The sequence below is a fragment of the Amphiura filiformis genome, chromosome 1, assembly GCF_039555335.1.
Source record: "Amphiura filiformis chromosome 1, Afil_fr2py, whole genome shotgun sequence".
Classification (NCBI taxonomy): Eukaryota; Metazoa; Echinodermata; class Ophiuroidea; order Amphilepidida; family Amphiuridae; genus Amphiura; species Amphiura filiformis.
Window position 1 is genome coordinate 17,498,179 of NC_092628.1, and position 26,608 is coordinate 17,524,786.

The 26,608-nt window shown below is 35.9% G+C and overlaps 2 protein-coding genes across 15 annotated transcripts in view; one reads left to right on the top strand and one right to left on the bottom strand.

Annotated features, from left to right (window-relative positions):
- The first annotated feature begins 243 nt into the window (after nucleotides 1–243).
- On the top strand, nucleotides 244–13,697 carry LOC140163853 (2-Hydroxyacid oxidase 1-like). Its single transcript, XM_072187192.1, has 8 exons — nucleotides 244–451; nucleotides 3,806–3,957; nucleotides 4,825–5,080; nucleotides 6,916–7,058; nucleotides 9,423–9,514; nucleotides 10,218–10,379; nucleotides 10,785–10,854; nucleotides 12,193–13,697. The coding sequence occupies exons 1-8, from the start codon at nucleotides 312–314 to the stop codon at nucleotides 12,261–12,263; spliced, it is 1,086 nt and encodes a 361-aa protein (XP_072043293.1). The 5' UTR covers nucleotides 244–311; the 3' UTR covers nucleotides 12,264–13,697.
- LOC140162964 (3',5'-cyclic-AMP phosphodiesterase 4C-like) overlaps nucleotides 13,691–26,608 on the bottom strand; it is a 573,837-nt gene continuing 560,919 nt past the window's right edge. For all 14 annotated transcript variants that reach the window (XM_072186398.1, XM_072186475.1, XM_072186546.1 and 11 more), the window contains one exon: nucleotides 13,691–26,347. In XM_072186398.1, coding sequence (XP_072042499.1) covers nucleotides 25,904–26,347 — 444 coding nt within the window. In that variant the 3' untranslated portion in view covers nucleotides 13,691–25,903. The remainder of the gene's footprint in view (nucleotides 26,348–26,608) is intronic.

Sequence of the window (26,608 nt, forward strand, 5' to 3'; positions counted from 1 at the left end):
CGCCCAATTATGGCAAATTTGGGTGCTTTTTGGGTGCTTTTTCTTGAAAATTGGTATACTGATGGGTAGCAAAAACAGCAAAAAGTAGGTATAGAGAAAGTCAGCATCCGAAAGTCTGCGTGGCACACCCCCGTACAAATTTTTTCGAAGAACCCCCCGGGTCGCCTTTACGTTTTATTAAACGCTAGACATAAATAAATACATGTACGCTGCGCGCTGAATAGCCTATACTTTGTAATCAGATCCTCACTGTGAGTACCTCGGGCTAAGGTCATTCCATTCATATAGAGATACAGTAGGCAGGTAGAAACATGGCTGTCGCATTACCTGTGTGTGTTAAAGACTTCGAAGACTTTGCACAACGGAATTTACCGAAATATGTTTATAATTATTTTGCAGGAGGTTCTAGCGATGAACAAACTCTACAAGACAATGTAAAGGCATATAGAAGGTAAGACCACAATGGACTCAAAAGTGGAGTGAATTTGACACTGGCATGCAGTTTAAAAAGCTTTAAAACACGATCACTTGATTAAAAGCCGGTATTAAAAGTCTTCAATAGGTACCGGTAGGCCTATGCAGTAGACCAATATACCATGCCATAATATTATATAGCTCATAATAAAACAGTGAATAAACCATTTTTGTAAACAGTGATAACTTTCAAAGCATTTTCCTCTCTGATTTTTTTTCTCTTTTCCACTGAGCACATACTTCGGTGCCAGTGCTTTTATTCCTCTCTGATTTGATCCAGTGGCGTAGATTTCTTTTTGACATGGGGGGGGGGGGTGGGGGGGGAAAAAAATTCTTGAAGTATAGGCCTAGTGAATGAAGCACCTTTTGGCGACGGAATAAGTAAATAGTATACAAATGCAAGCGAAGCTAAATTGATGAAATATAAAAGTGGAATAAATTTGTGTGAAGTGTGCAAAAATTTGCACTTTGGGGGCTAACATGGCCAAATATGAGGTCAATTTGGTCAGAAACCCACATACAGGTGTCAACATTGGGGGGATGGACCACCCCCTGGCAAAATATTGGGGAGATTTATCCCCCCAGGATCTACGCCTATATTATTTGGTCAGACCACTTTAAAGTGGGGGAAGCCTGGTTCGCTGAACCATGCAACTGGGCAAATTTCAATGGCGTGGCAATAAGGCCGAATTATAGGCCTAAAAGGAGCGATTGCCAAATAGGGTGCAACTCCTCTACCCTAACCCTAAACCCTAACCCTAAACTCCGTAAACGCGGACTGGACTCAAGTCTACCAAGTTGCACCCTAATCGGTAATTGTACCCGATCAGTGGAGGGGTCTAACCTACCAGAAAAATACAAAATAAAAGAGGCCTCCTCCTTTTTTCCAGGTATCATAGATCAAATAGGGTTTTCCACCATTTTTCAAAAAAACAAAAAAGCCCATTCCAAAAAAATTTATCCTACATGACAAACATCCCACCCACACTACCCCACACAACATCAGCCATTAAATCACATCGAAAAATACCCCCAGCCACAAATACCACCCTCACACACACACCAGCAGAAGTTGTGCAATTTACAAAAAACATTGTTAATTTTTCATGCCAAAAAGGAAGATGTACATGTACATCAAGGAAATTTTGCTTTATTTTGTCTTCATTTAGGAATTTTAGGGGGGGGGGTCCCCCATGGAACAATTTAGGGGAAACATGTCCCCCTGCCCCCAACCCCACACTACCCAACACACAGATTTAATAGCCAGGCCTAAAATTAATGAGGGTAAACCATGAAACAGTGCCTATTTTTTGTTTTTTTGGATTTTAGTCTTTAGGGTGCTGGCATTTTCTTCGGAAGGGGGGGGTCCCAAATTTACAAAAAATCGGCATCAATAAAATTGCGACCCCCCTATTTCGGCGACAAATTTTATGACCCCCTCCCCCACCACTGATACACCTTCTGTGGTCATCTTGTGACTTCCTACATTTTAGTCATCAAAACTTTCATGACTCCCCCTATTTTTCTTTCCAAAAATTTATGACCCCCAGTATATTTGGTACCCACCCCCTTCCAAAGAAAATGCCAGCCCCCTAAAGTAAAATGCCACTTTTGCATTTTTTGCAACACATGATTTTTACCCCAAGGGTATCAGGAGATTCCTATTTACAGATGTGCACTCATATAGTGAAATAAAAATTCCTTTAAAAAAGGAATGGGGCGCCCAATGTGAGCTTGGACGTGATATGGTGAATTCCATGGCATGGTGTTTAGATTTGATATTATAATGATTTTTTCTAGGGAAGAGTAGAAGATGATCAAATGCAAATGTGTTTGATTGGGGAAGGTGTATCACAGGACCGTTTTGGATGAAATAAATTGAATTGGAATGAAACTGTCGTGTCAATTTGGGATTATGTGGGGTGGGGGAGTTCTGTTTTTGGGGCAAGTTGTAGTGATGATATTGCTTTGGATATTGAATATTGTTGAATCTCGTTATGCATGGGGGTATATGATGGATAGTATAGAAGACACAAGTAAGTAAGCTCCCCCTGCCAAAATATTGTGGGGGGGGGGGTTATCCCCCACCCTGGATCTACGCCTATGTTGACCAAAAGAAAAGTTTTTATGAATGTATAACGTCTGTGATACATATACATCATCTACTTGCTAATACACTGAAAATCTAATAGAGATGAAGGATAAAAACAATTACAGAACATTCATTCTTCATAAAAGTAGCTATGGGTATACAATGTTTACAAGATAAGAACGGTAATGTTTTGTACATGAACGTAACGTCTTTGATACATAGTTGTTAACACACTGAAAATCTGACTAGAGATATACAATTTGATGATATCCAAAAGAATACTTAGCATTGAAGAATTAAAAAAAGTTACAGAACTTTCATTTGTTGACATACACGTAGCAACAAATTGAAAATACAAACGTAACGTTTTGTTCATAAACGTAACATCCTCGACACATCTAGGATCCGCATAATTTGTTGATTAATGTCATAAAGAGTCACAAAAGATTTATGGTCTGATCATTTTATCATTTTAAGGGGGACCCGATATTGCATTTGGAAGAAACAGCCTTTTCAATAACTATCAAAACTGCTGGGTACCAAACTTTTTGATACAGCCTGTACATGTTGTATAGTAATTTCAATTACACCATGCAGATAGATAAGACCTTGGTAAGATAAGCATGTTAATTGTTATGTCACTATCACTATCTTGATCTTGATAAGATACCTACTCATACACTGTACCCTGCTGCCTGCGTATTAAACAAGGACAACTATACAACATTGTATACATGTGTACATTAATTGAATGACTTTGAAACTTTGGGTACAAAAACTCATACTCTGCAAGTTAGGTCAACTTTTGCACTATGATTGTTTATTTGAGGTTATTGGATTATGCCATTGAGATTAGGCTATTGTGATCCATAGTGTTGGTCACCGTCTATCGGGTTCTAAGAGGCGGTAAACTAGTTAAAGCCCGTACAAAGGTCACGGGTTATTTGGTGTTTTTATAAGTCCATTAATTTTGTATTTTAAACAAAGAATATACGCACAAGATTTTATCCCATCCATATCAGAAAACAATAATAAAATAAAATCCAAGCAAATTGTGGTTTTATTTCTGAGCTGGGCATAATTTTAGCAAAACAATTGCGAAGTAAATCTAGCAAGACTGAAATTAAAAGCTTTTTGCAAAGTCAAGCCTAATAATGGGGCCGCCGCCGTAGCGGGCGCCCCAAAAACACAATTTCAAAAATTTTTGTCTCTTAATGACATGTTCTTTTGTCTATGCAGAATATGGCTAAAACCACGCTTAATGAGAGATGTGTCTAACAGAGACTTATCAACAACAATATTAGGACAACGAATTGCATTCCCTATTGCTATATCACCCACTGGTGTACATTGTATGGCTCATCCAGACGGGGAGATAGCCACGGCTAGAGGTATTTAATCTTTCATCGTTTTCATAAAATTTTTGAGCTGTGAGAGAACAAAATAATGGTATACCACTTTCTCAAGTGGTGCCCTCACACGATTTTCTTTTGATCACTTAGTGACAGCCGCCTGCTGGATAAAGCATTAATATGCTGTCAGCAGGTGGTTGCCAGGTAAGTTACGGTACCAATTTAATGCAGGGACTGCCTTTTGAGGAGAGCGAGATGAGAGCGCTCACCTTAAATCTGATATAGAAGAGTGATTTTTAGCTCTCCTTAGTTGAACATTCTCTCCTTACATTCTACTGTAAATGTTCTAAACAGCTCTCCTTGAAGGCTCCAGAAGAGTTATTTAATGCTCTCCTGGAAATTTTAAAATACTGTTAATGGCGGAACCATTTTGTCCGAAACAAAAGGTACCACGTAATGAATAGCTCGTTTGCAAATCAATTTGGCATCAAAGAAACAATTTGTTACATAATATAATGTATTGCATCTCCATGTTTATTATTACTGTATCCTTGCCTATAACCCTATTCACTGTGACGTTGTAATTGGATTAACTGTCATAGCAATGATTTTTTTTGAATAGATCGCCCTGCACTACAAGCAGGTTGCACTCATCACCTGTGTATGTCTGCAATCATAGATTGAATACAATACCGCTCTTTTCAGAGATACTAATCTTACAGGTGTGAATGATTAGTATTTCTTTGACTTCTACAGTTCAATGCATAGGTACCGCGTGAACGTTGTGCAGGGTTATCTATTCAAAAATTGTATTCATCTATTGCTATAGTAGCCTTACGTCACTTCTACAGCGAATAGGTCGTAATTTACCATTTTGACGAATCATTTGAACCAATTTACTTCCAGCTGCAGCCGCTTTAGAAACTGGTATGGCAGTTAGCACCTATTCAACCAATAAAATGGAGGAAGTTGCAAGGTCCGCGCCTGAAGGACTAAGATGGTTGCAAATTAATGTCTTCAAAGATCGTGAACTGTTAAAGAATTTTGTCAAAAGAGCAGAAAACCTGGGGTTTAAAGCGCTGTTTTTGACAATGGATAAGCCTGTTGAAGGAGCAGGTCGTTATAATGTTCATGGGAAATTTGTGCTTCCTGCACAGTATAGGTAAGAGAAACCTCAACATGTATAGTAAAGTTTAGGTTAAGTTTCAATTTGGTCAGTTGCCAAATAATAAAATCTATTTTCATTTTTTTCTTTGAATAAGTAAGTTTGGAAACCTGATCAAGATGTAGACTTGAGCAACGTTATTTGCCAATAATATTCGGTTTGAACATTCCTACCTTCCTGAGTTGCATTGTATTCTTTGGTGGATCAGATCGTAGTGGAAGTTGAAATAAAACAAATGAGTTTTTTTTAACCAGCTTATTGGCAACAACAAGGGTTTTGGGATACCACTAGGGGGGCACTCAACTTTAGAAGTGACAGGTATGTGCCTACCAGCGCCATGAATTAGGGGCCTATTGGTACAAAAAGTTGTTTTAAAAAAGGTCATTGGGTACAAATAAAATGAAAACGGTGGTCATTGGGTACAAACAAAATGAAAAAGGGGTCATTGGGTAGAAAATTTTCTCAAATTTACAGAACAAATTTGCTGAAATAAGAGAATTTGAAAGTTTCTGCATTATTTTGTGGCATTGTGATGATACAATTCTAGAAAAAAAGGGGTCATTGGGTAGCCGCACCTACAAAAAGGGGGTCAAGCCAAAACCATGAATTTTGGGCATGGGGAGTGGCAATGATATCGCTCATTCTACAAAATCCGTGCCAATAGCCTTTTTTCCATTCTTTGGTCCACAAAAACTTTGTCGAGCATTTAGGGCATCAAATATGTTGTTTTTCTGGTAGAACTCAACGAGATCTACACGGACATATATAGTTTTCCATACTTTAAATGCTTTCTTCAGCCTGATTAACCCTTGCAAAGGCTCAAAATCGCTAAAAATGCGCTTTCCACAGCTCAAGTGTCACATCTAACCCTAAATATTTTCTTTGAATAAATGCGATTTCTTTACATATTGTTGTTTTTTAATTAGATAACGCACCATCATATTGTTTATCAACATTATTTTTTAGTGATTAAAATGTCTTTGTGTAATTCTAAAATAAATTGCACTTTCCACCAAAACGCTGTGAGCTACGTTACCCTTTTTAACACACGTTATTGGAAAGAAGTAAAACAGAGGTATCAATGTAATTTGCGGTTTTGAAAGGAAACACTCATAGGTTTTAAAAATCACAGTAAAAATCGTGATGCTGTAGCATTTTTGGCATAGAAATGTTGTAAACATTGAAATTTCGACCGACCATGTTAAGATTGGTGAGCTATGTTACCAGAATTCTATAGTATGCACTTGTATTACATGTACTTCCTAATAATATGTGAAAGCTACCAGTGGTCGAACCCCATTTATATTAGAATTAACCGACATAACGTTCTAACGTTCGCAAATCACATTAAAAACATTAAAAACCAGTGAACTACGTTACTGTGAGCTACGTTACACACTCATTTATGCATCTTCAAAACTTCTATGAAATGGTGAAATCTGTTTTACATTTCACTCAAGTGATCTTTAATTTGCTTTTTATGACCTTGGATTGAGTAAAAACAGCCCATTTTATAGTCGGTAACGTAGCTAATATTACATTGAGTTTTAATGTTAAAAAACATCATGACATCCTGAAAGAAAAATATGCAAGTGGTGTTGGCAATTTTTTACATCTGAAAGTAGTGATACATTTACTTTTAAAAACACAAAAAGCAGGTTTTTTTGAACAACTTTTATTTTTTCTATTTTTTTAGTGGATTGGCACCGGATTTTGTAGAATGAGCGATATACATTAGCATAGGCATATCTGGCTTTTTTGACTATGACTTTAGGTAAAACGTATACCCTTGCTCATCCAATTGTTATTGCTATTTGATATATTTGATATAGTTTAGGTAACTTTCAGGGGCTTATTAATGTTCGATCTTATGCTCAAACCGATAAACTGCGAGACAAGTCAGCAACATGGGATTCAGTGGACTGGTTAAGAAGCATTACCAGGTTGCCGATTGTTGCCAAAGGAATACTAACAGGTAAGATAGCAACCAAATTGGAATACTAACCAGTAAGATAACAACCAAATTGGAATACTAACCGGTAAGATAGCAACCAAATTGGAATACTAACCGGTAAGATAGCAACCAAATTGGAATACTAACCGGTAAGATAGCAACCAAATTGGAATACTAACCGGTAAGATAACAACCAAATTGGAATACTATTAAACCGTAAAGATAGCAACCAAATTGGAATACTATACTGGTAAGATAGCAACCAAATTAGAATACTAACCGGTAAGATAGCAACCAAATTGGAATACTAACTGGTAAGATAGCAACCAAATTGGAATACTATTAAACCGTAAAGATAGCAACCAAATTGGAATACTATACTGGTAAGATAGCAACCAAATTGGAATACTAACCGTAAGATAGCAACCAAATTGGAATACTAACCGGTAAGATAGCAACCAAACCCAGGGGGACTCAACTTAAATTTTGGTAGGGGCATGCGGCGCAGAGCGCCAAACTTTGGGAACTATTAGAACTGATTTTGGGTCAAAATAGGGGCTTGATGAACATTTTTGTGGAGGTCTGCAACCTAAAATTTGGCCAAATGATAGGCTTTGGAGCTAAAAAATTCAACATTTTTCAAAATTTGAGCTAAAGAGCTACAATTTTCAGAGTTTTAGGCTCCATGAACTGGAGCATGATGCAAATGTGGCTCTTAAGGAACCGCCGGAGAGTCCTAAAAGGGGACCCTTAACCGCAACACATACCCATACCATCTTTACATATGAGTGAGTGAGACCCCGGGCTGCAGCGGCCCGGGTCATTCAAGGTTAGACAAGTTTGAAGGCTGCTTTTGCTTTAACAAAAACTTGCTTAGCCCATAATGCATGTTTATAAAGATGAAAAGTATGAAAAGAGAAACTCATTATTAGTGAGTATATCATTGGCCAAAAACCTTATGACTCCACAAAATAAATTTTTAAAAAAGGGTTGGGGTAATGAAAGTATATCCTAATAGAGGCATGATCGAAAATAATATAGTCTGATAAATTTGAATCCGATTGGTCGAAATGCTTATAAATGTTAAGGGGGTACTACACCCCTCGATAGATTTGTGTCTATTTTTGCATTTTTCTCAAAAACTAATAACACAGTGGTAACAAAAGTTATGTTTTTTATAGGGGCAAGGTATCCAATTACTACACTGGAATTTCAGTGACCTAAGACAAGCGGTTCGTTATTTATGGTAAGAAATTAGGTACCGCTAGGATGTACCTCATTTCCGATCATATATGATCCTGTGCCATATACTGGGGTACACAAAAAGGTGGCTTTGTTACATTTTGATGTGCAGTTTGGATTTCAAAACACTGTCTCTTGAGTATTCCTTCACTTAGAAGATTCAATTAGGTCTTAAATTGAGGCTAATTTATTCTATATTACTCATGTTTTTATCCTGTTTTCAAATATTTTTCAATTATTTTCTTATTACGTTTGGCATGAAATGTGCCAAGGGTGGCTGAGGATTAGGGGGGGGAGGATTAGGGGGAGGGATTCATATTGTAAATTTGATTTAAAACCCCCTTTAAAAATTTGAATCTAGTAAAAAAATGTCTAAATGAACTCCCAGACATCTAAACCAAGTGAATAAATACAAAATTTCATTTAAAAGACCAATACTTGCTCAGAATGATTGTAAATGTGGAAAAAGAGGTGGGGTTACATCCTCCCTACTTTGTGATTGTTTTTGCCAAGCACTCTCTCATTTTTTAACCGATTTCCATAAAAAAGGTGTCAAAATGCTCAGAAGGATGAACCACTTCAAATGAGATGTGTAGGTAAAATGTATGAACCATTTCATTTTTTTACTATGTAACACAAAGGTACTCCAGGTTGTGACACAGGACCATATACTGAACCGCTATTGTCTTGAGTCACTGAAATTTCAATGTAGTAATTGGGATCCTTGCCCCAATAATCTACTTAATTTTTGTTACCAGTGTGTTATTATTTTTTGAGAAAAATGCGAAAATAGTCACAGATTTACCACAGGGGTGTAGTACCCCTTAATGTTAAATGATGGTTTATGAAATGTTCAAATTATTCTCAAACATCAGGAGAGTGTTTTTTTATAGTCCATCAAGATATATGCCCATTTAATGATAAAACTGAATTCCTGATGATCAGCAAGAAATATGGGAAAAAGATAGTTGCAAGAAATGCCTGGGGTTTAATGATTGAGGTCCAATAAAATATCAAGCTTGATTTAAAAACTCTCGATCATCTTTTCACATTAAAAATGTAAGTTTACTAATATTTTTCTTATAGTCAAGATTAAAAAAATATATTATCAGACTATTATTTATTATAATTACCTCCATCAAGCTGAGGACGCACGTGAAGCTGTGAAGCATGGAGTCTCTGGGATTTTGGTATCAAATCATGGAGGACGTGGCCTGGATGGAGTACCAGCAACGGTAAATAGATTATGCTAGTATAATACATTCAATATTGTGTATTGTGAGGCGCCACTTACGGAAGGTACAGTTGAACTATAACCGCCCAGTAGCAGCACAAGGATTTTTTTCTGGGGGTGGGAGTTAATATTTTGGCGGGCATATTTATATTTTAAACAGAGGCAGGTGTAGAAGAATCTGATCAACTTTGCTACATTTAAAGCAAAATTTTGAACTATGCACTGACCATAATATTAGCTAAATCAGTTTCCTAATACTTTTTGAAATATATAGATTGACTCTGCACCCTATTAAACAAAAAAATGTTTTTAAAACATTATAAATATGAAATAAACATGTTTTTATAACATTTAAATGTTGGGTTATATAAAGGTCATGAATTTTTTTTAAAATGTTCAATAATATGAAGAAACACTGAAACAGCATTTTAAAAATGTTGTCAAAATGTTATTGCAAAAAAGTTTTGACAAACTACTTTGTCACCCGAGCTTTGTCAACATGTAATAACATTATGTTGCAACGTTTTGCATCACGTTTTCAAAAATGCTGTAAACTGAATGTTATTAAAACGCTTTTATACCCTTTATATAACCTGACATTTAAATGTTTTTAATGAAACCTTTTGTGTTTGCTGGGACATTACTCATTTCAAAACAAAATGGAAGTTGGTATGCTGAAGAAGGTTTATCTGTTCTCTACTTAGATCGATGTTCTATCTGAAGTTGTTGAAGCAGTCAAAGGTTCTGGTGTTGAGGTGTACGTGGACGGAGGAATACGTATGGGAACGGATGTTGTGAAAGCTTTAGCTCTTGGAGCTCAAGCTGTGTTTGTTGGCAGGGCTGTTATCTGGGGATTAGCGTATGATGTAAGTTGGCTTTTATTTCTAAATTTACACTACTTTTCTCACTAAATTTCCATAATTTTCATGCTTAACTTTTATTTTTCCCCAGCTTCAAATGCAGCTAAATTGACATTTCTTATATTACCAAAGATATAATGTGCTATTCCAGTTGAACTCCATACACCCCCTATGGAAGACATTACCTTAATCTCACACACAGTGAGTGTAGATTTCAAATGGAGCCATCCATTCAGATAACCCCATTTGAAATTCACACTCCCTGTTTGGAAGATTAAGGTCATGTCTTCCATAGAGGGTGTATGTATATCAACTGGAATATCCCGATATCTGACATTATTTTGGTGATTATAGTTTGAAAATAATATTACAAGCTCAAAAAGTGATCACAGAATTTCTTGTTTTGTACAGGGTGAAAATGGAGTGAAGAAAGTTCTTGAAATCCTTCGTGATGAATTTAGTATTGCAATGGCTTTATCAGGTAAGTATGCTAACAAATCCCTAAAATTATTGTCAGAAAATCCATATGCTCCTTCCCTATAATATATACTACGCACAAAAACTATTCAAATCCTTGAAACAAAAGCAATATCTTTAAAAACTCAACCTAAAAGTACCAATTAAAGTAATCATTAGTTGGCTAATTTTGTTTTACATTTTTTGATACCCCAACCCCTAAGTTATACTGAATTGAATAGAAAAAGAGAGCATTTCAAAAGTGACGATTTGGGTTATTTCCTCCTTCAGGGTTAGGCAAAAAAAAAAATTGTTGTGTTGCCCTCAAGTGAGAAAATGGGAAAGTTGGGTAGGACGGTCGGATTTTTTTTTTTTTTTTTAAACCTCTAGTTTTTAAAATCCCCTCAAAATATTAAATAATGCTTCTTCAATTAGGGGACATTTGTCAATTTTGACTTCAGGATACCTGTTAAACATCAATTAAAGACTAGTCTTTCAATAAAATATTAATTTTAAGTGAAAAACATTGATTTTTTGAACAAGTCTGTAAAAATCACCATTCAAAAAAAAAAAAAAAAATTGCGACCCTGATTTTTCAGGATTTAGGGGCGGGCGGTTGAGGGCAACACAACAATTTTTTTTTTTTCCTTATTCTTAAGGGATCAACACTCACTCGCCGCACTCATAATTGGCATGTTTCGAGATCCCGCGAGAGAAAAGTATGTAAATTTTATCACTTTTTGAAATGCTCACCTTTTTATTCAAATTGTGATAACTTTGGGGAAAAGAAAGACGCATCGTGCCGAATGTATCAAAATATGCAGAACAATTTCTCCATATATGGACTACATCATTATTTTGGTAAATTAGATTTAGTATCTTTCAAATATTGCTTTTGTTATAGAAGTGTTCAGATACATTTTATGCGCTGTATACATGTAATCCTTGCGAGTCATTGTTAAACCCACTTTTCTCTGGGCTGTACTCCAATCCTTCCAAGTTTGATGTCTATATTTCCTTCCTACCTGTTCAACCAGCTTATTCTTAGTAATTTATGTTAATCTCAATTGTTTTAAAATAGTTAATAGTTATGATTTTCACATTTTTGATGGAACAGTTCTGTGACAGAAACATTTCGAAGGATTTTTCTTTTAAACAAAACAAAACAAAAGAAAAGTCTAATCAAAGTAAAACTGCTCTCAAAAAGCAAAATGTGCACACCCTTTCAGGAAAAAACTTTTTTTGTTTTCATTAAGCCTTCGAGAGCCTTGTTGAAATGGTGTTCTTTCTTATTCATTATAATTATATATTACAAGGACAAATTGTGTTCACTGAGTTTCTGTTTATTATGTTACTGTTCCAGGCTGCCGATCCCTAGACGAAATTAGTGCCGACTTGGTTGAAAAACGCAGTGCATATTCTTCAAAATTGTAACTTCTTCATAAGCTAACAGGTGTATCAGGATTTTTGTAAGCTCATGCTAAGGCCAAACAATTGCTCAAGGGTAAAAAAGGTGGAGCAGCTACCCCTCTTGGCTACGTCACTGCTGAAAATGATAGATGCAGTATCACTATTTCCAGGATACTCACTCAGGGGAGGGAAAATAATGTACCCCAATACTATTTTGCTAAGCACTTGGCAAATTTATATATATAGACCACGTGACATGTGACATCATTGCCTGTCAGTATGCGCACGAATTATGGCAATTTCCATCGTTCTTTGCCCTGCAGTTTGTTGATAAACAACGATGTCAAGTGGTCTATACAATAAGCACATAAGGTATTGGGGCGAATCCAGTCAAAATCCATAAACCCCTCTATGGAAGACATGGCTATAATCTCCCACACAGGTAGTGTGAATTTCAAATTGGGTTACCTGAATGGGTGACTCCATTTGAAATCTATACTCCCTGTGTGGGAGATTAAGGTCATATGTTCCATAGGGTGTGTATGGATTTTATCTGGAATAGCCTGATAATTGCCTGATAAGCACACATTTTGGCCCCAGAATTCTCTTTTGGTCCCTGTGCCTAACAATTCAATATAGGTTTATATCCGACTCCAGGGTTTAATTTCTCCAGTTAAATTCTGCTACTGACACTTTATTTGCACAGTCATCACCTTTTATCGCTTATGCTTTGCCTTGTTAGAAAAGACGCTGAAAGCATAAATGCACTTTTAGCGTGGATAATTTCATCTTGGGGGCAAGATCTGTGCAAAGGGTCACTATGGGATTAACAGGCTCTGGCCTATTTGGTTGAAGCTGAGGACATTTAGTATACATGATTAAGGAATCAGATAGCAACGTTTACAGTATTTTTTTGGGACCTGAGAGCACATCAAACATATAAAATTGCATTCTGAATACGAGAAATGTCCTTCTGATATCTGATATTTTTTTTAATTTTTGATATTCAACAGTCAACTTTAGAAATCTAATGATATGTACTTTAAGTGTATGTAGCTGGGATGAAAAGCCGACCATCAATTGAAAATTTTGATATTTTTCCCCAAAATATTTTGGTATTTTGGGAAAAAATCTATATCTTCAATACAAAAGGTCAAAATTTTCATATGATGGACGGCTTTTCATCCCAGCTACATTAAGTACATATCATTAGATTTATGCAACTTACTTTGAACTGTTAAAATTTCAAAAATATCAATCTTTAATCATTTGCCATATCATGAATTTAAAAAAATCTAATTTATTTGATATCAGAAGATCGTTCCTCGTATTCAAAATGCAATTCAATATGTCTGGTGTGCTCTCAATTCTCACAAAAAATGTGTGGAACCTTCCTATCCCAGCCATTGAGCACATCTTGACGAAAATAAAAACACAGTCACACATTGTATAAAGTCATTCTTTTGCAAGCCTGTCTATTATTTATTCCTTCATCTTGATCTTTTGTCATATTCTCTTTTTTTGTCAACATGATCTTTACTGGTTTAGTTCAGAATAGGTATTTACTGTATAGTGAATCTCAAAAGGGTGATAAAAAAGATGCAAAATAAGCTATTCCAGTTGAAATCCATACACCCCCATGACCTTAATCTCCCACACAGGGAGTGTGCATTTCAAATGGGGTTACCTGAATGGGTGACTGTATTTAAAATTCACACTCCCAGTGTCTTTCATAGGGGGTGTATGGATTTCAACTGAATAGCCTATGTGATATATCATAGCTGCCTTACATTACTTTTATCTTTATCTGATTATTATTATTTTATATTTAATTGACACAAACCCAGATTAGTACACAAGGCAGCCATTAATACTGCATTAAACCTCATTAGTAGCTACCCCAATCAGTGATTACAAAAGTATCCATTACATAAGATAACAAATGCACACAGCAGCCTTTTGATTGATCACACTTTTCATAACATATTTCTTCCCTTTGAACACTAGACTGGGCATGCAACAATGTGAATGGAATTTGCTCCATGCCAGAAGTGAGTAAGTGCAATAGCTGCCCTATGAACATTTGGCAATTTACACACGGTAATGCTGTCAGTATATTGTACTCATCCGCATGGCAGCTATTGCACTTACACACTTCTGGCACTGAGCAGTCGAATTGTTAAATAATGTTACATAATTGGCTATTCTGTTTGAATCCCATACACCCAATATAATCTTCCACACAGGGAGTGTGAATATCAAATGGGGTTCCCTGAAAGGGTGACTCCATATCGAATCTACTACACCCCCTGTGTGGAATATTAAGATCATGTCTTTCATAGGTGGTGAATGGAATAGCGCAATTTCTTTTCCGATTTCCCATTCATTTTGCTGTCACTTCCGCACCTCTATCCACAAAATATATAGTTTATTTCATCCATGGGAGGTGGTAAGTTGTATTTATTAATGGCATAATGTTACTTGGATGGAGGTAAATTGAGTTTTTGAGATACAGCCATATCGGAGGGCACTGTTTTCTGCTTATCCGAGTTTTTGGTGACACACAGTACTTCAGAACTGCCATACTGGGCCAGAGACTGGCCCAATGCACGAAGTATTGCAGATATTTAATGAATGGTACGCTTCAATATTAAGAGAATAAAATGGACTAATTGTGTATTGGAATATGTGTTGACAATTTCTTACACCAATGCCAGTGAATGATTTATGTAAAAGTCCCAAAATTTGAGATATTTTCTCAAAATATCATGAGCTATCTCAAGAACAACTAGGCTTGTTTGTACTTATTTTAATGCATATTTCACGCAGATTCCCAAAATGGTCATGGAAATGTTAAATTTTAAAATTTATTGAATTTTTAAAGAAAATTTGGACTTAATGTCATCTGCAGTCGACACATTGAAATCCAGACACAGTGAAGTGAATTTGAATAAACGCAGACGTTAGTGTTGGCGTGAGAAATTCCGATATCTCAAATAAGTTAAACCCACTGGCACTAGTGAAGAAAATATCAGGATTTGAAAGTTGACAATGAAAACTTACAAAATGTTTACCACTAATATTAGCCACTATGCAGAATAACTTTGTAATAAAGTGAGAATTTGTTATCCTATGTTTTTATTTCCCTCAAGAAAGTTGTTTACATTTCAGTTAAAATTTTACTTTTTCCCCTGTAAACTACCGCTATAATAAATCATTCTTCTGACCACATATGAAATTGAAAAGTATGTATTCTTCACACATCCAATGACATGATTATCTATATCTTAAAATTTAGCAAAAGATAATTTCACAAAATTGAACAAACATTTTGTAGTTTGTGAAGATCTTTGTAGATTTGGAAAGATAGTTTTGTAGAATTTAGTTAACCCCATGAGCACTATCTTACATTGCCTCTGATTGGTCAATTGCATGATATAATCATCTCAGTAACCAATCAAACTAGAGCTTTATAGTTTTATAGAAATTTTAAGCTTAATCAGCCCTACTGATTATTTCTTACCATATCCCTGATTGGCCCAATACATGATATAGCCTTCTTTGTAACTAATCAAAATAAAGTGCTCATGGGGTTATTATAAGCTTGGAGAATTATGTGACATGATTACTATCCAGCAAATACACCACTCTACAAAATATCACCATCTGAGAGCAGAATTACAAACAAAACATAAGTTAAACAATCCACTCAGGATTCTGGGTAACAATAAACTCATACCCACAATTTGCAAGATGCTTTATGAACAGTGACATGCATGTTTGAAGGACTCTGCTCTCTGGAGGTTGATGCTATAATCTGATCCATTTTTTTCTAGCCATTGTCATCATTTATAACAATACATAGATACTATTAATAAGGCTAAATTTCTTTTTAAACTGTTATATACAGCAATTTACACTAGACCTCACGCCTAGTTTTAAAATTAACACATTGTTTTTAAAGTTGTAAATTAGCATTAAATTTCTTGTAATAACATACTTACATACACAGCTATATAACAAGTTTTATCTCATATATAATATATTATATAGAGCCTTTGTCACATTTTGTTATAATAACATACAGAAATGATATGATACAATAGAAGAATTATAACCTACACACATTTGTTAAATTTATATACACTTTGTGCAGACAAATGAAAAAGAAATGCTATAATAATATTAATAATAATAATAAACAAACCCGTCCAGACATATATCTCTAAGACATTTCAAGAATATAAATGGTATTTACATCTGATATGGATGTATTCACCTCAGATAAACAGCATTTAATATTATAACCCCATGGGCACTACTGTTTTCCTTACAGAGCCCCTAATTGGTTAATTACATAATATAATCATCCAAGTAACCAATCAAAATAGAGCTTTTAGATCTCTCAGCAATTTTAAGCTTAATCCCCCTTCAGCCCTACTGATTATTCTTACCAAACCTCTGATTGGCTCAACACACGATATACACCTCTTTGCAACCAATCAAGACAGTTCTTAGAGACCGATTAATGGCTGGTAGTGCCCATGGTGTTACCAGAATACTTAATTACTATTCTTTGTTTCCAGTGGGAGGTAGGATCAACAGAAGCCTCCTACTGCAGGCTCAAAAATAGCCCCTATGATACTATCATAAGTTACAAAGCTCTTAGTGATTTTTTTTCTATACCCACCTGCACCAATTGGTTTTTTTAAATCCTCCATGTAAAAATCATGTTTGTTGCTGAACTTATGATTAGTATGGTATGTCTATAGCTCTATATATAGCTCTATATATTTCTATATTATAGACCTATGTATGACTACATCCCCCAAATGAGCAGGTAATTTTAAAGAGTTTTAAAGCAAATTTTAATTTTAACATATAACTGAAAATAAAATTTGATGGACTGTTTTATTTCATTATTAAAAGCAAAATAACAACACGATACAATTAAACAAAAACATATTTCCAAACTATTGAAAAAGGTGACCTTTTTTTCTTAAAGTAGAATAGTTATTATTTATTCTCACTGGTCCAGCTTTCACAACTAGTTGCCGGAAATTTGTGGAAAATCTTTAAAAACAGAAATTTACATTAATTGCTGTTAAAAGGGTGTATTTGCAGAAGAAAAAAAAAACAATCCTTGAAAACTCATTATTGATCTAAGGAAAAAGCGTTAAACAATCCTAGTTTTTGTGTGAGGCATGATGATCCCCAAAACTGTTATGGGTCAATCTACAAGCACACATTACCCATGCTAGCTCACTGAATCGAGCCTTTGGGTATGAGGATACTATTCTTTATAATCCGCAGCCACAAGCTGCACCACTCATTGCACTGTTGTTGTTATGGTAACACAATAATAATAATAATACAAAAGAAATGAAATATAATAATCTACTTTACATGTATAGAACAGAAAAGTTAATTGCATTAATTTACAAAAGAGTTTCAATGAATACTTATGTACAATTTTACATATTATATAATGATAGTGCATTCTATTGCTTCAGGAGAGGGTAAACGTGGTATAAACACAGAATTCATCAAAGAAAGATGATAGACCACCTGTGATTGTCTTTCAATCATTTAGGCAGAAAGAAAATAATGAAAGTACCGGGCTATTCCACTTGAAATCCATACACCCTGTGGAAGACATGACCTTAATCTTCCACACAGGGAGTGTGGATTCAATAATTACCCGGGCAACTCCATTTGAAACCTACACTCCCTGTGTGTGAGATTTATATCATGTCTTCCACAGGGGTGTATGGAATTCAACGGTAATAGCCAACTGTACTCAGATTTGATCAGAAGTGCACTTTACACAATTTTGAAACATTAGTTTGATAGTGTTGACATGCATTCACAAACACTAAGCTTGCATAGTCAATGCATATGCCGCACTTCCCAGTGGACACATGTTTGAATTCCCAGGGAGGCGCAGGGGGGGGGGGTTCTGAGTGGTAATGTAAGTTGGGTACGTATACAGGGATGTACGCCAAATTGCGGTGCATTTTCAAGCTTTTTGGTATAGATGTGGGATGCAAGTTGCAGAAAAAAACTGGTTAAGAGATGGGGTGGTGGGTTTTTTTTCAAAATATTTATCAAAACAATCTTTAAAAAAAGTGCACATTTATCATTGTCTTTTAGCTAAATGTTTGAAATTTTTCCAGAATCCACTGTAATTTTGAACAGAAATAACAGAAAATTAGTACACATATATTTGTGGGTATGTTTTTGGAATCTCTGTTGCACATTCATGCACAAATCAAAATGAAGCTCCCCACCTGAGTTAAATTTTAATCATACATTGTAAGTTGAGAGAAGGGACCAAATACCTACTATTTCTTCCATGGTTGACAATGCCACTGATAGGGGCAAATGAAAAGGGGACTTTCATCTTCCTTTATTTTGAACTCTGGTACAATGGTAGTGAGATCAGATTTGCATCAATATTAGAAATAAATGTGTAAAACTTTCAAGCAAATTGACCATAAACACAGATGACTCACGATATAGCCAATGAAAGGATTTGAATTTATTTCTAACACCGATGATTATTCTCAGTCTCGCACTCAATTGTTGAGACACAAAACATTGTGCTCAAATGCATATCTTATAATTATCGCAATGAATATGGTACATCTCGCCATGGATGCCTTGATTATACAACAGACTTGTAGTTGACTCACCAAACTCGTGTCAAGTCGAGTCGATTTGAGTCATTACAAGTCATACATGTTATAAATGTCTCAATGACTCAATGACTCCATAACTCAAAACTTGACTCATCACCATAACCATAGCTTAACACTGAATCTATTTACAACATGACTTAATTCAACCAGATTGCATATTAGTCTATGACACAAAAACTCATGATTCAAAGACCTATTTCTTGATCCAGACAACTTGGGTCACCGTACAGTGTTGCCAGTCTTCAGGAAATTTCCTGATTTCAGGAAATTTTACTTGGAATGATCCTGTACAAATGTATAGGCAAAGTACATTTTTCAGGATTTTTTTTGCCATTTCAGGATTTTTTGCCATTTCAGGATTTTTTGACAACACTCTGTCAGGGTGTCATGTTCATCAGCTTAATACCTACTTGCCAAGTTTTAACTGACTTTACTGAATCATGCTTAACAGATACATGTCTACATATTCACTTCCTGCTAATTCCCATTCTATCCTGACACAAACAATTTACCAATATATTACATTGCCACTTCTAGCTAAGATGTACCATCCATTGCAACATATTTTCATTCAGTAGTATAGGCATAGTTGTATAGTAATCTAAATCATGTAAAACATACTACAAACATTGTGCCATAATTTCCATAGTATAAGCTGCACCATGCATGTGCTGCGCAAGTTGTCCACAGAACCCTACACTTGCGTTTACCTTTGTACAGAGTGCCTTGCATAAGTTGAGATGGTTATTATAATAAATATGGTATAATTATTGGCAATACATGCATGGGTAAGTGTACAACACACCAAATTAATTTCCGTTCCTGACGTCACCGGCAACAATGGCACCTGTAGGCACCAACTTCACCAACTCAAAAAAGATATTGATGCATATCTGTACCAACACCTATGAATCCAGCTTCAAAGCAATGCACATTCAGTAATTTGCAAAACCAAATTTGTTCATTTCATTTATATTAATCAAGATTAGGGTATGTTTGGAACATCCATGGATGAGTTACATAAAACCAACTTAATCAAGACCAAATTAGTCAAATGATTTGAAGATGGAATAAGTTTTATAAAACAAGAAGAAAAAGAAACTGATTTGGCAGCAGAAATTCCACACCATTCACAGAAACAAAATGTGTGCATTAAATTGAGATGCCAGAATCTAAATATGACTAGATCCAACATGTTGTTTACAGTCTCTGTCATAATCCTTTTGCAATTGCTGACTTGCATCCTGATTATTGCACAGAATTGAGAAATAGCTGTACCACAACCTCAACCTGTTTTGGTTTGTGTAGAATGCTGATATTTCATGATCGAGTCCATTGGTTAATCAATTCCCACTACTGTACGTGCACACTCGCACGCTATCAGAGTGGAAGGATTATAACATGACCAAGGGTCCATTTCACTAAACTCTGAACCTTTTTCAACACCAGTGACCGTTCATAAGTTACGAATACCCTTTTACTAGAATAAAATTTACGAAGGGTCCCTGTAAATCCATATTACTTCCGATCGTAAGTTACTTTGGTGACATGGAACTTGTGATACGTTGTAATTAAGTTACGATTGATTATGAGACTTACAAAGCTTCGTAAAGTTTTTGTGAAATGGACCCCAGATATTACCTCAATATTATTGTATTGTACACTAAAAATAAACACAATTTTTGCCTTCTATAGATGTACAACTTTCCTTTCGCTCATTTTAAACTTTCCTCATAAAAGTCTGACCAATTGTACAAATTTGCAACAAAAATGTGTCATCATCAAGCTAGCCAAAAGCAAATTGTAGCACCATCCACTTGTCACAAACCTCCTCATCTCAGTGTCCTTGAAAGTCAGAGGCTAAGTGACCTGATAAAAAGAATAGTATACAGTATCTGAAAGAGCGCAAAAAGTCATGAATGAAGTGAGCGTTATAGAAAAGTCCCAAAACAGTCAACATATCCAGTATAAAAAATCTTGGCACTCAAAAACAAATCCAGAAAAAATAGATCACATTTGGCTTATCCATTTCAATAACACATTTCAGATGAAAGTAAGACGCCATATTTGGCACTTTTTAAAGACTAGAAACTAGAAAAAAACATAAAAGGAACTTTGTTTTATATGAAGAAACAAAATCGTAATTAATAAATTACTCTAGTCATAATAAAATTACAAATAAAAAAGTATAAATCAAGCACAATTAAATTGCTAAAGCTAAGATAGAGGAAATTTTACAGAGAGCAAGTAATTGTAAAGTTCATTTGCATTCACTTGGTGAGAAATCACTGCCAAAACAAAATCAGCCATCTTGAATTTTCTGTGCAATTGTCCAAAATGGATCATTCCAGTTGAAATCCACACACCCCCTATGGAAGACATGATCTCAATCTCCCACACGGGAGTGTAGATTTCAAATGGAGTCACCCATTCAAGTAACCCATTTGAAATGTGCACCCCTGTGTGGAAGATTAAGGTCATGACTTTTATAGGTTGTAGTTCTCAAGTTAAGAGTACCACCATGCTAAATGGCGCAGTTTCAAATTGTGCGCTAACCTAATCCCACAGGTGTATACACACGTATAGAAGTGCTGTTCGTCCCTACGCTCACGATGCAACTGCATAAACGCACACTGACGGTACTCTCAACTTGAGATAAGACACGGTATAACACAAAAATTTAAGATAGAACCCTGATGATGTAAAGAAGTAAAAAATTAAATCTATAGATAATCATCAAACTGTGCAATCAGTTCCTCATTTAACTCATACTGACTGTGAATACATCACCAAAGCTTTCCTTTTCTCGACTTTGCTCATCAAACACATTCACTTCTTACTGAAATTCTAGATCAAAACTACCACACCATCAGCATTGTAAATTTCTTCAAAAAGAAAAGTATACTATTTACAAATAATAACAAAATCCAATCCTTCTTCTTAATTTTTAATGTGTCATCACATTGTGGTAACACCACTTATTGAAAATAAATTGCACATTATAGCATAGCAGAAGGAAAAACAAAAGTGATTGTTTCACCATATTCGTCTCAAATCAAGCTTTCCAATTCGACAACTTTATAATAGACCCTTTGCGTGGATCCACCATCTTGCTACCAAATATGGTTCTCCATTCAAACATAGGGATATTCCAATTCAACTCCATACACCCCCTATGGAAGACATATCCTTAAATCTTCTACACAGGGAGTATGAATTTCAAAATGGGGTTACCTGAATGGGTGACTCCATTTGAAATCTACACCCCCTGTGAGGGAGATTAAGGTCATGTCTTCCATGGGGGTATATGGATTTCAACTGGAATAGTCCATATGCTCTGCAAAAGTCCATTTTTACACAATTCTCGTTTAAATTTATGCAATGCCCTAGAATGAAAGTATACAGCATACGCATAAACACACAGCTTGTCAGTAAACTTTTTGAGATGACTGACTGTGCAAAGGGTCTATTAAAAGCATGGACTAATGTTTTTACGACTTTCTATCCTTCAAATAGGCAAACAAATTCTGCTGTCACTTTTTGACTATTTCTCTTACGTTTCTACAAATGGCACAATTAAATTTAAGTAGCATGGCACTAGAACCCATTTCTTGGCACATTAGTTGCTACATTTGTGACTGTGTGTTTATAAATAATTATAATACACAAGAAAGAAAAAAGAATATACAAAATCACTGTTTAATTCCACCATAGAATTGGATCGTCGGTTTATGAGATCAAATAATACCTTTTAAGGACATGTTCATACCAAAATCTGTGATTCAAGTCAATGCAGGTGTTTTCTTAAAACAATCAATAGCTGATTTCTTGTTCACACTAATTCCATACCAAAATGTGATTTGCATCAATCCACATTAAACACGATTCATTCACCATCAACAATACTTATACATGTACACCACTGTGACATATAGAGGTTGTGCATATGACGTATCATACCGTAAAAATATGTCGGACTACTCAAATGCATTCAACAAAAGCATGATTGCAATATACCGTGACAGTTTGTCTCACATGCACACATAACAAATGCACTACGATCAAATAGGTTGATGACAACATCTGATTGAATGGACTGCAATGCGCCATGATTACGGTGAAGGACATCGGTTCAAATCCTTTGTTTGGAGCCAATCAATAATAAGTTCACGCACAATCTCTATTGCCACTGGGGTGTGTGGTGGTGTGCATATTTATATTCAACAGTCTGCCATGATTCATATAAATCACAAGACAGCATGTTCACACTAATCTTCTGAAACACATTGACCCGGGTTTCATCTGAGATGTGGGACAACATTGCTTTTGGTTTAAACATGTCCTTACTGTACTGCTTAATTCGTGCTTATAATGACTGGTCCAGGCATGTAACCAGCCTAGGCATTCCAAGTGATCCAAGGAAACATTTTCGAGAGGGGGGCAATCCGCCCCTTCCATCCCACTGGTTACCCCCCTGGACTGATCCCCAAGCACCAAGACTCTTCATCGTATGTAATACGTTTTTTTAAAACTGGCCATGCAATCTTAAAAAGCAGCTTTTAAGTTTTACCAACATAAATGCGAATGATATGTGAACTTCTATCACAACAACTACCACAACTACTAGAATATTACAATGGCACCGTGTGTCAAAGGTCACATTCCAGTCACATTATAACCTACAGGTATGTGGACAAGCTCTAAAATTTGGCTAACATACCCTGACATAGGGAAATAATTTGGCTGTACCTTTGCAAACGTTTGCAGAAATCATTTCAGTAGTGTAATATGTATTGCTGCTAACACTGACAACATACTATTGTCACATTGTCATAATAACAATTCCAATTATAGATACGAGACTTTATAATGAGGTAGCATTCATGTGCTTAATCATTGGAATCAAATCAAATATTCTGACTTGCATTCACAAAAGTGCACTAACTTAGTTTCTGTAACTGTTAAGGACTCTTAAAAGTTTACACTCTTGGAACAAAAAGTTTTAACAGGATTCTAAAGTTCTCCTGTGAGAACATGCACTTGAATGCGCAAGTCCTCAAAGAACCTTGAAAGAACCATTACAGGTTCAGCAGGTCTTTAGAGAACCACAGTAAGTTCCTCTAGAGTGCCTGAAGATCGATCATTTCCTAGTTCTGTAAGACTCATCTAGGAAAGAACCTTTTTGGAACCTTTTTATTTTCTAAGAGTGTATGCTATCATGTCACATACTGCATCCTTCACATGTTTGTTAATGCTACTCTTTGCTTTTCTTTTGCCATTGAGTTATTCCATTTAAAATCCACACTACCCCTGTGGAAGATTTTGGAAATATCTTCCACAGGGGGAGTATGAATTTCAAATGGAATGAACACATTAACAGCTCCATTTGAAACTCACTCTCCCTTTGTGGAAGATTCAGGCTGAATCTTTCTCAGAGGGTGTATGACATTGAAATAGAACTGCTTAATGTGTTCATTCCATTTGAAATTCATACTCCCCCTGTGGAAGATATTTCCAAAATCTTCCACAGGGGGAGTGTGCATTTTGAATGGAATGGCCCAATTTGCTTTGCCAAGAATTTTGTCCAAGAAGAACATTCTATTAAATAAGCCGATCATTCCCTCTTAAGTCTTAACTTAATGTTAGTCAGGGTTGCCAAACCCGCGATTTGGTAGCCCAATTGGGCGACTTTTGAAGATTTTTCCCGCGACTTATGACAATTTCCTGTCCCATAGAAACCAATGGTTAAGAAAAAATTTGGGCGACTTTTCAACATTGGCTCCCGCGACTTCCGATAGTTTCCTGCCCCATAGAAACCAATGGTAAAGAGGTAAAGAGAAAATTGGGCGACTTTTTCGATTATTTGACCCGCGATTCGGGCTGAAATCTTTTGGCAACCCTGATGTTAGTCCACCTTTCTTAATACAAGCCCTAAATTTGATAACAACAAACTGAAAATTCAACAACCCGTTTTTAAGAAGAAATTTTCACTAAAAACTGAATTTTTTCAAGTATCAGGAAAAACTATAGCAACAACAACAGTTCTTAGTTACAAAACAAACTAAGTGGAAAAAAAAAGAGAGTGATATTTGTATAAAAATATCCACATTAAGTTATTCCAAACTTGATAAAATAACTAAACGTATTGATTGTGAATTTATAGAACAGGTGAGGATTTCATTACTATGGTAACCAATGGGCTATTCCAGTTCAAATACATACACCCTCTATGGAAGACATGACCTTAATACACCGCATAGGGTGTGTGAATTTCAAAGAAGGTGTTACCTGAATGGGCGACTTCATTTGAAAGCTATACTCCCTGTGTGCAAGATTAAGGTCATGTCTTCCACAAGGGGTGTAAGGAATTCAACTGGAATAGCACTATGCTATGGTGGAGGGTGCAAAATAGTTTTGCACTTATCAAAGTTTTTGTGGTTTGTTGGGTATCAAAGGCAACTTGTTTTGCCAATGACGATGAAAACACAAGATGTACATCTTAGCACACACATACACACAAAATTTTAACTTAAATACAGTCCACAGCTGGGGCAAAATTATACAATTATTTAACTTTGTCCTTCAATCAAGATTTTTCGTATGGAAATTCGCTGTCGTAGTGCACGTTAGTAATGGTTACTGGTTCAAGCCTGGGCTCATACACCTGTTCCGAATTTTGATATGCCATAGGCTTTGTGTTGTGATCATTTCGATCAGTGGTTCGTAACAAAGAAAGCGTGAGCCAGTTGACCTAGCAACAGTAATATTGTAACGTACACTACGACAGCGAATAAGCCATACTGTATTTGTTCTATGAATACACAACCAACTCTTCCACAAACACTCATGTGTTTGCTTCTTCACAATGCATATTTAATCATAGTTTGCAATCAACAGGTATGAGATGAGGAGTAGTAAAAACACACACAAAACGAGGCATGCACTAGTGCATGCACGCTGCCTTCAAATGTCCGTTTCTCTCGTCGAACTGTGTGTGAGATTCGAGAATGCATAGCTGCTCTCGTCTTTGCCCTCCTGACTGGCTCTTCTCTCCTCCGTACTGCACCCCTGAATATCACGCTGATTAAGTTCTTTCGACAGCTTTCTTACTGCCTCGACTGCCTCTTTGGCCTCTATCCTCTGCGCTGCCTTCTCAGCAGCCGCCTCTGCCTCAGCGGCAGTTTCACCTTCACAGTCTTCTAGTGTCAGATCAAACTGATCCTTGTCGCCAATAGGCGTGCAATCCTTGTCCCTTTCCTGTTCGTCCGGCGTCGGACTGTTTTCTGTTTGCGCATAATAGTAATTCCTGTTTTCCTCGAGATGTTCCAGGAGGTCCTGTGCATCTGGGAATACCAGATCTGCCCATGTTTCCCATAACGGGTGCACGATGTAATCGATGAAACCAACCTAGTAGAAAAGGAAATACAGACAAGTTAACAGACTATCTTTGACAACAATTTATCTTTGATATGGTTCATCTTGTTTCCATTAATTAGATCTTCAATTTGCAGCATCAAGAAGCAAACATGAAAGTTGTTTGTACTTTGATTTGGTACTGATATACCATAGAATTCTGTCCGTCTACAAGCATATATATATATGCCTCTAAATGAGGGCTTTTTGATGAAAAAGACAAAAGGCAGATACCCTTAAACATTACAATACATT

Coding starts and splice junctions, on each gene's coding strand:
- LOC140163853 (XM_072187192.1), top strand. CDS start 312: ATGGCTGTCGCATTACCTGTGTGTGTTAAAGACTTCGAAGACTTTGCA. Junction 5,081..6,915: donor GTGCTTCCTGCACAGTATAG/GTAAGAGAAACC, acceptor TATTTGATATAG/TTTAGGTAACTTTCAGGGGC. Junction 10,855..12,192: donor TATTGCAATGGCTTTATCAG/GTAAGTATGCTA, acceptor TTACTGTTCCAG/GCTGCCGATCCCTAGACGAA.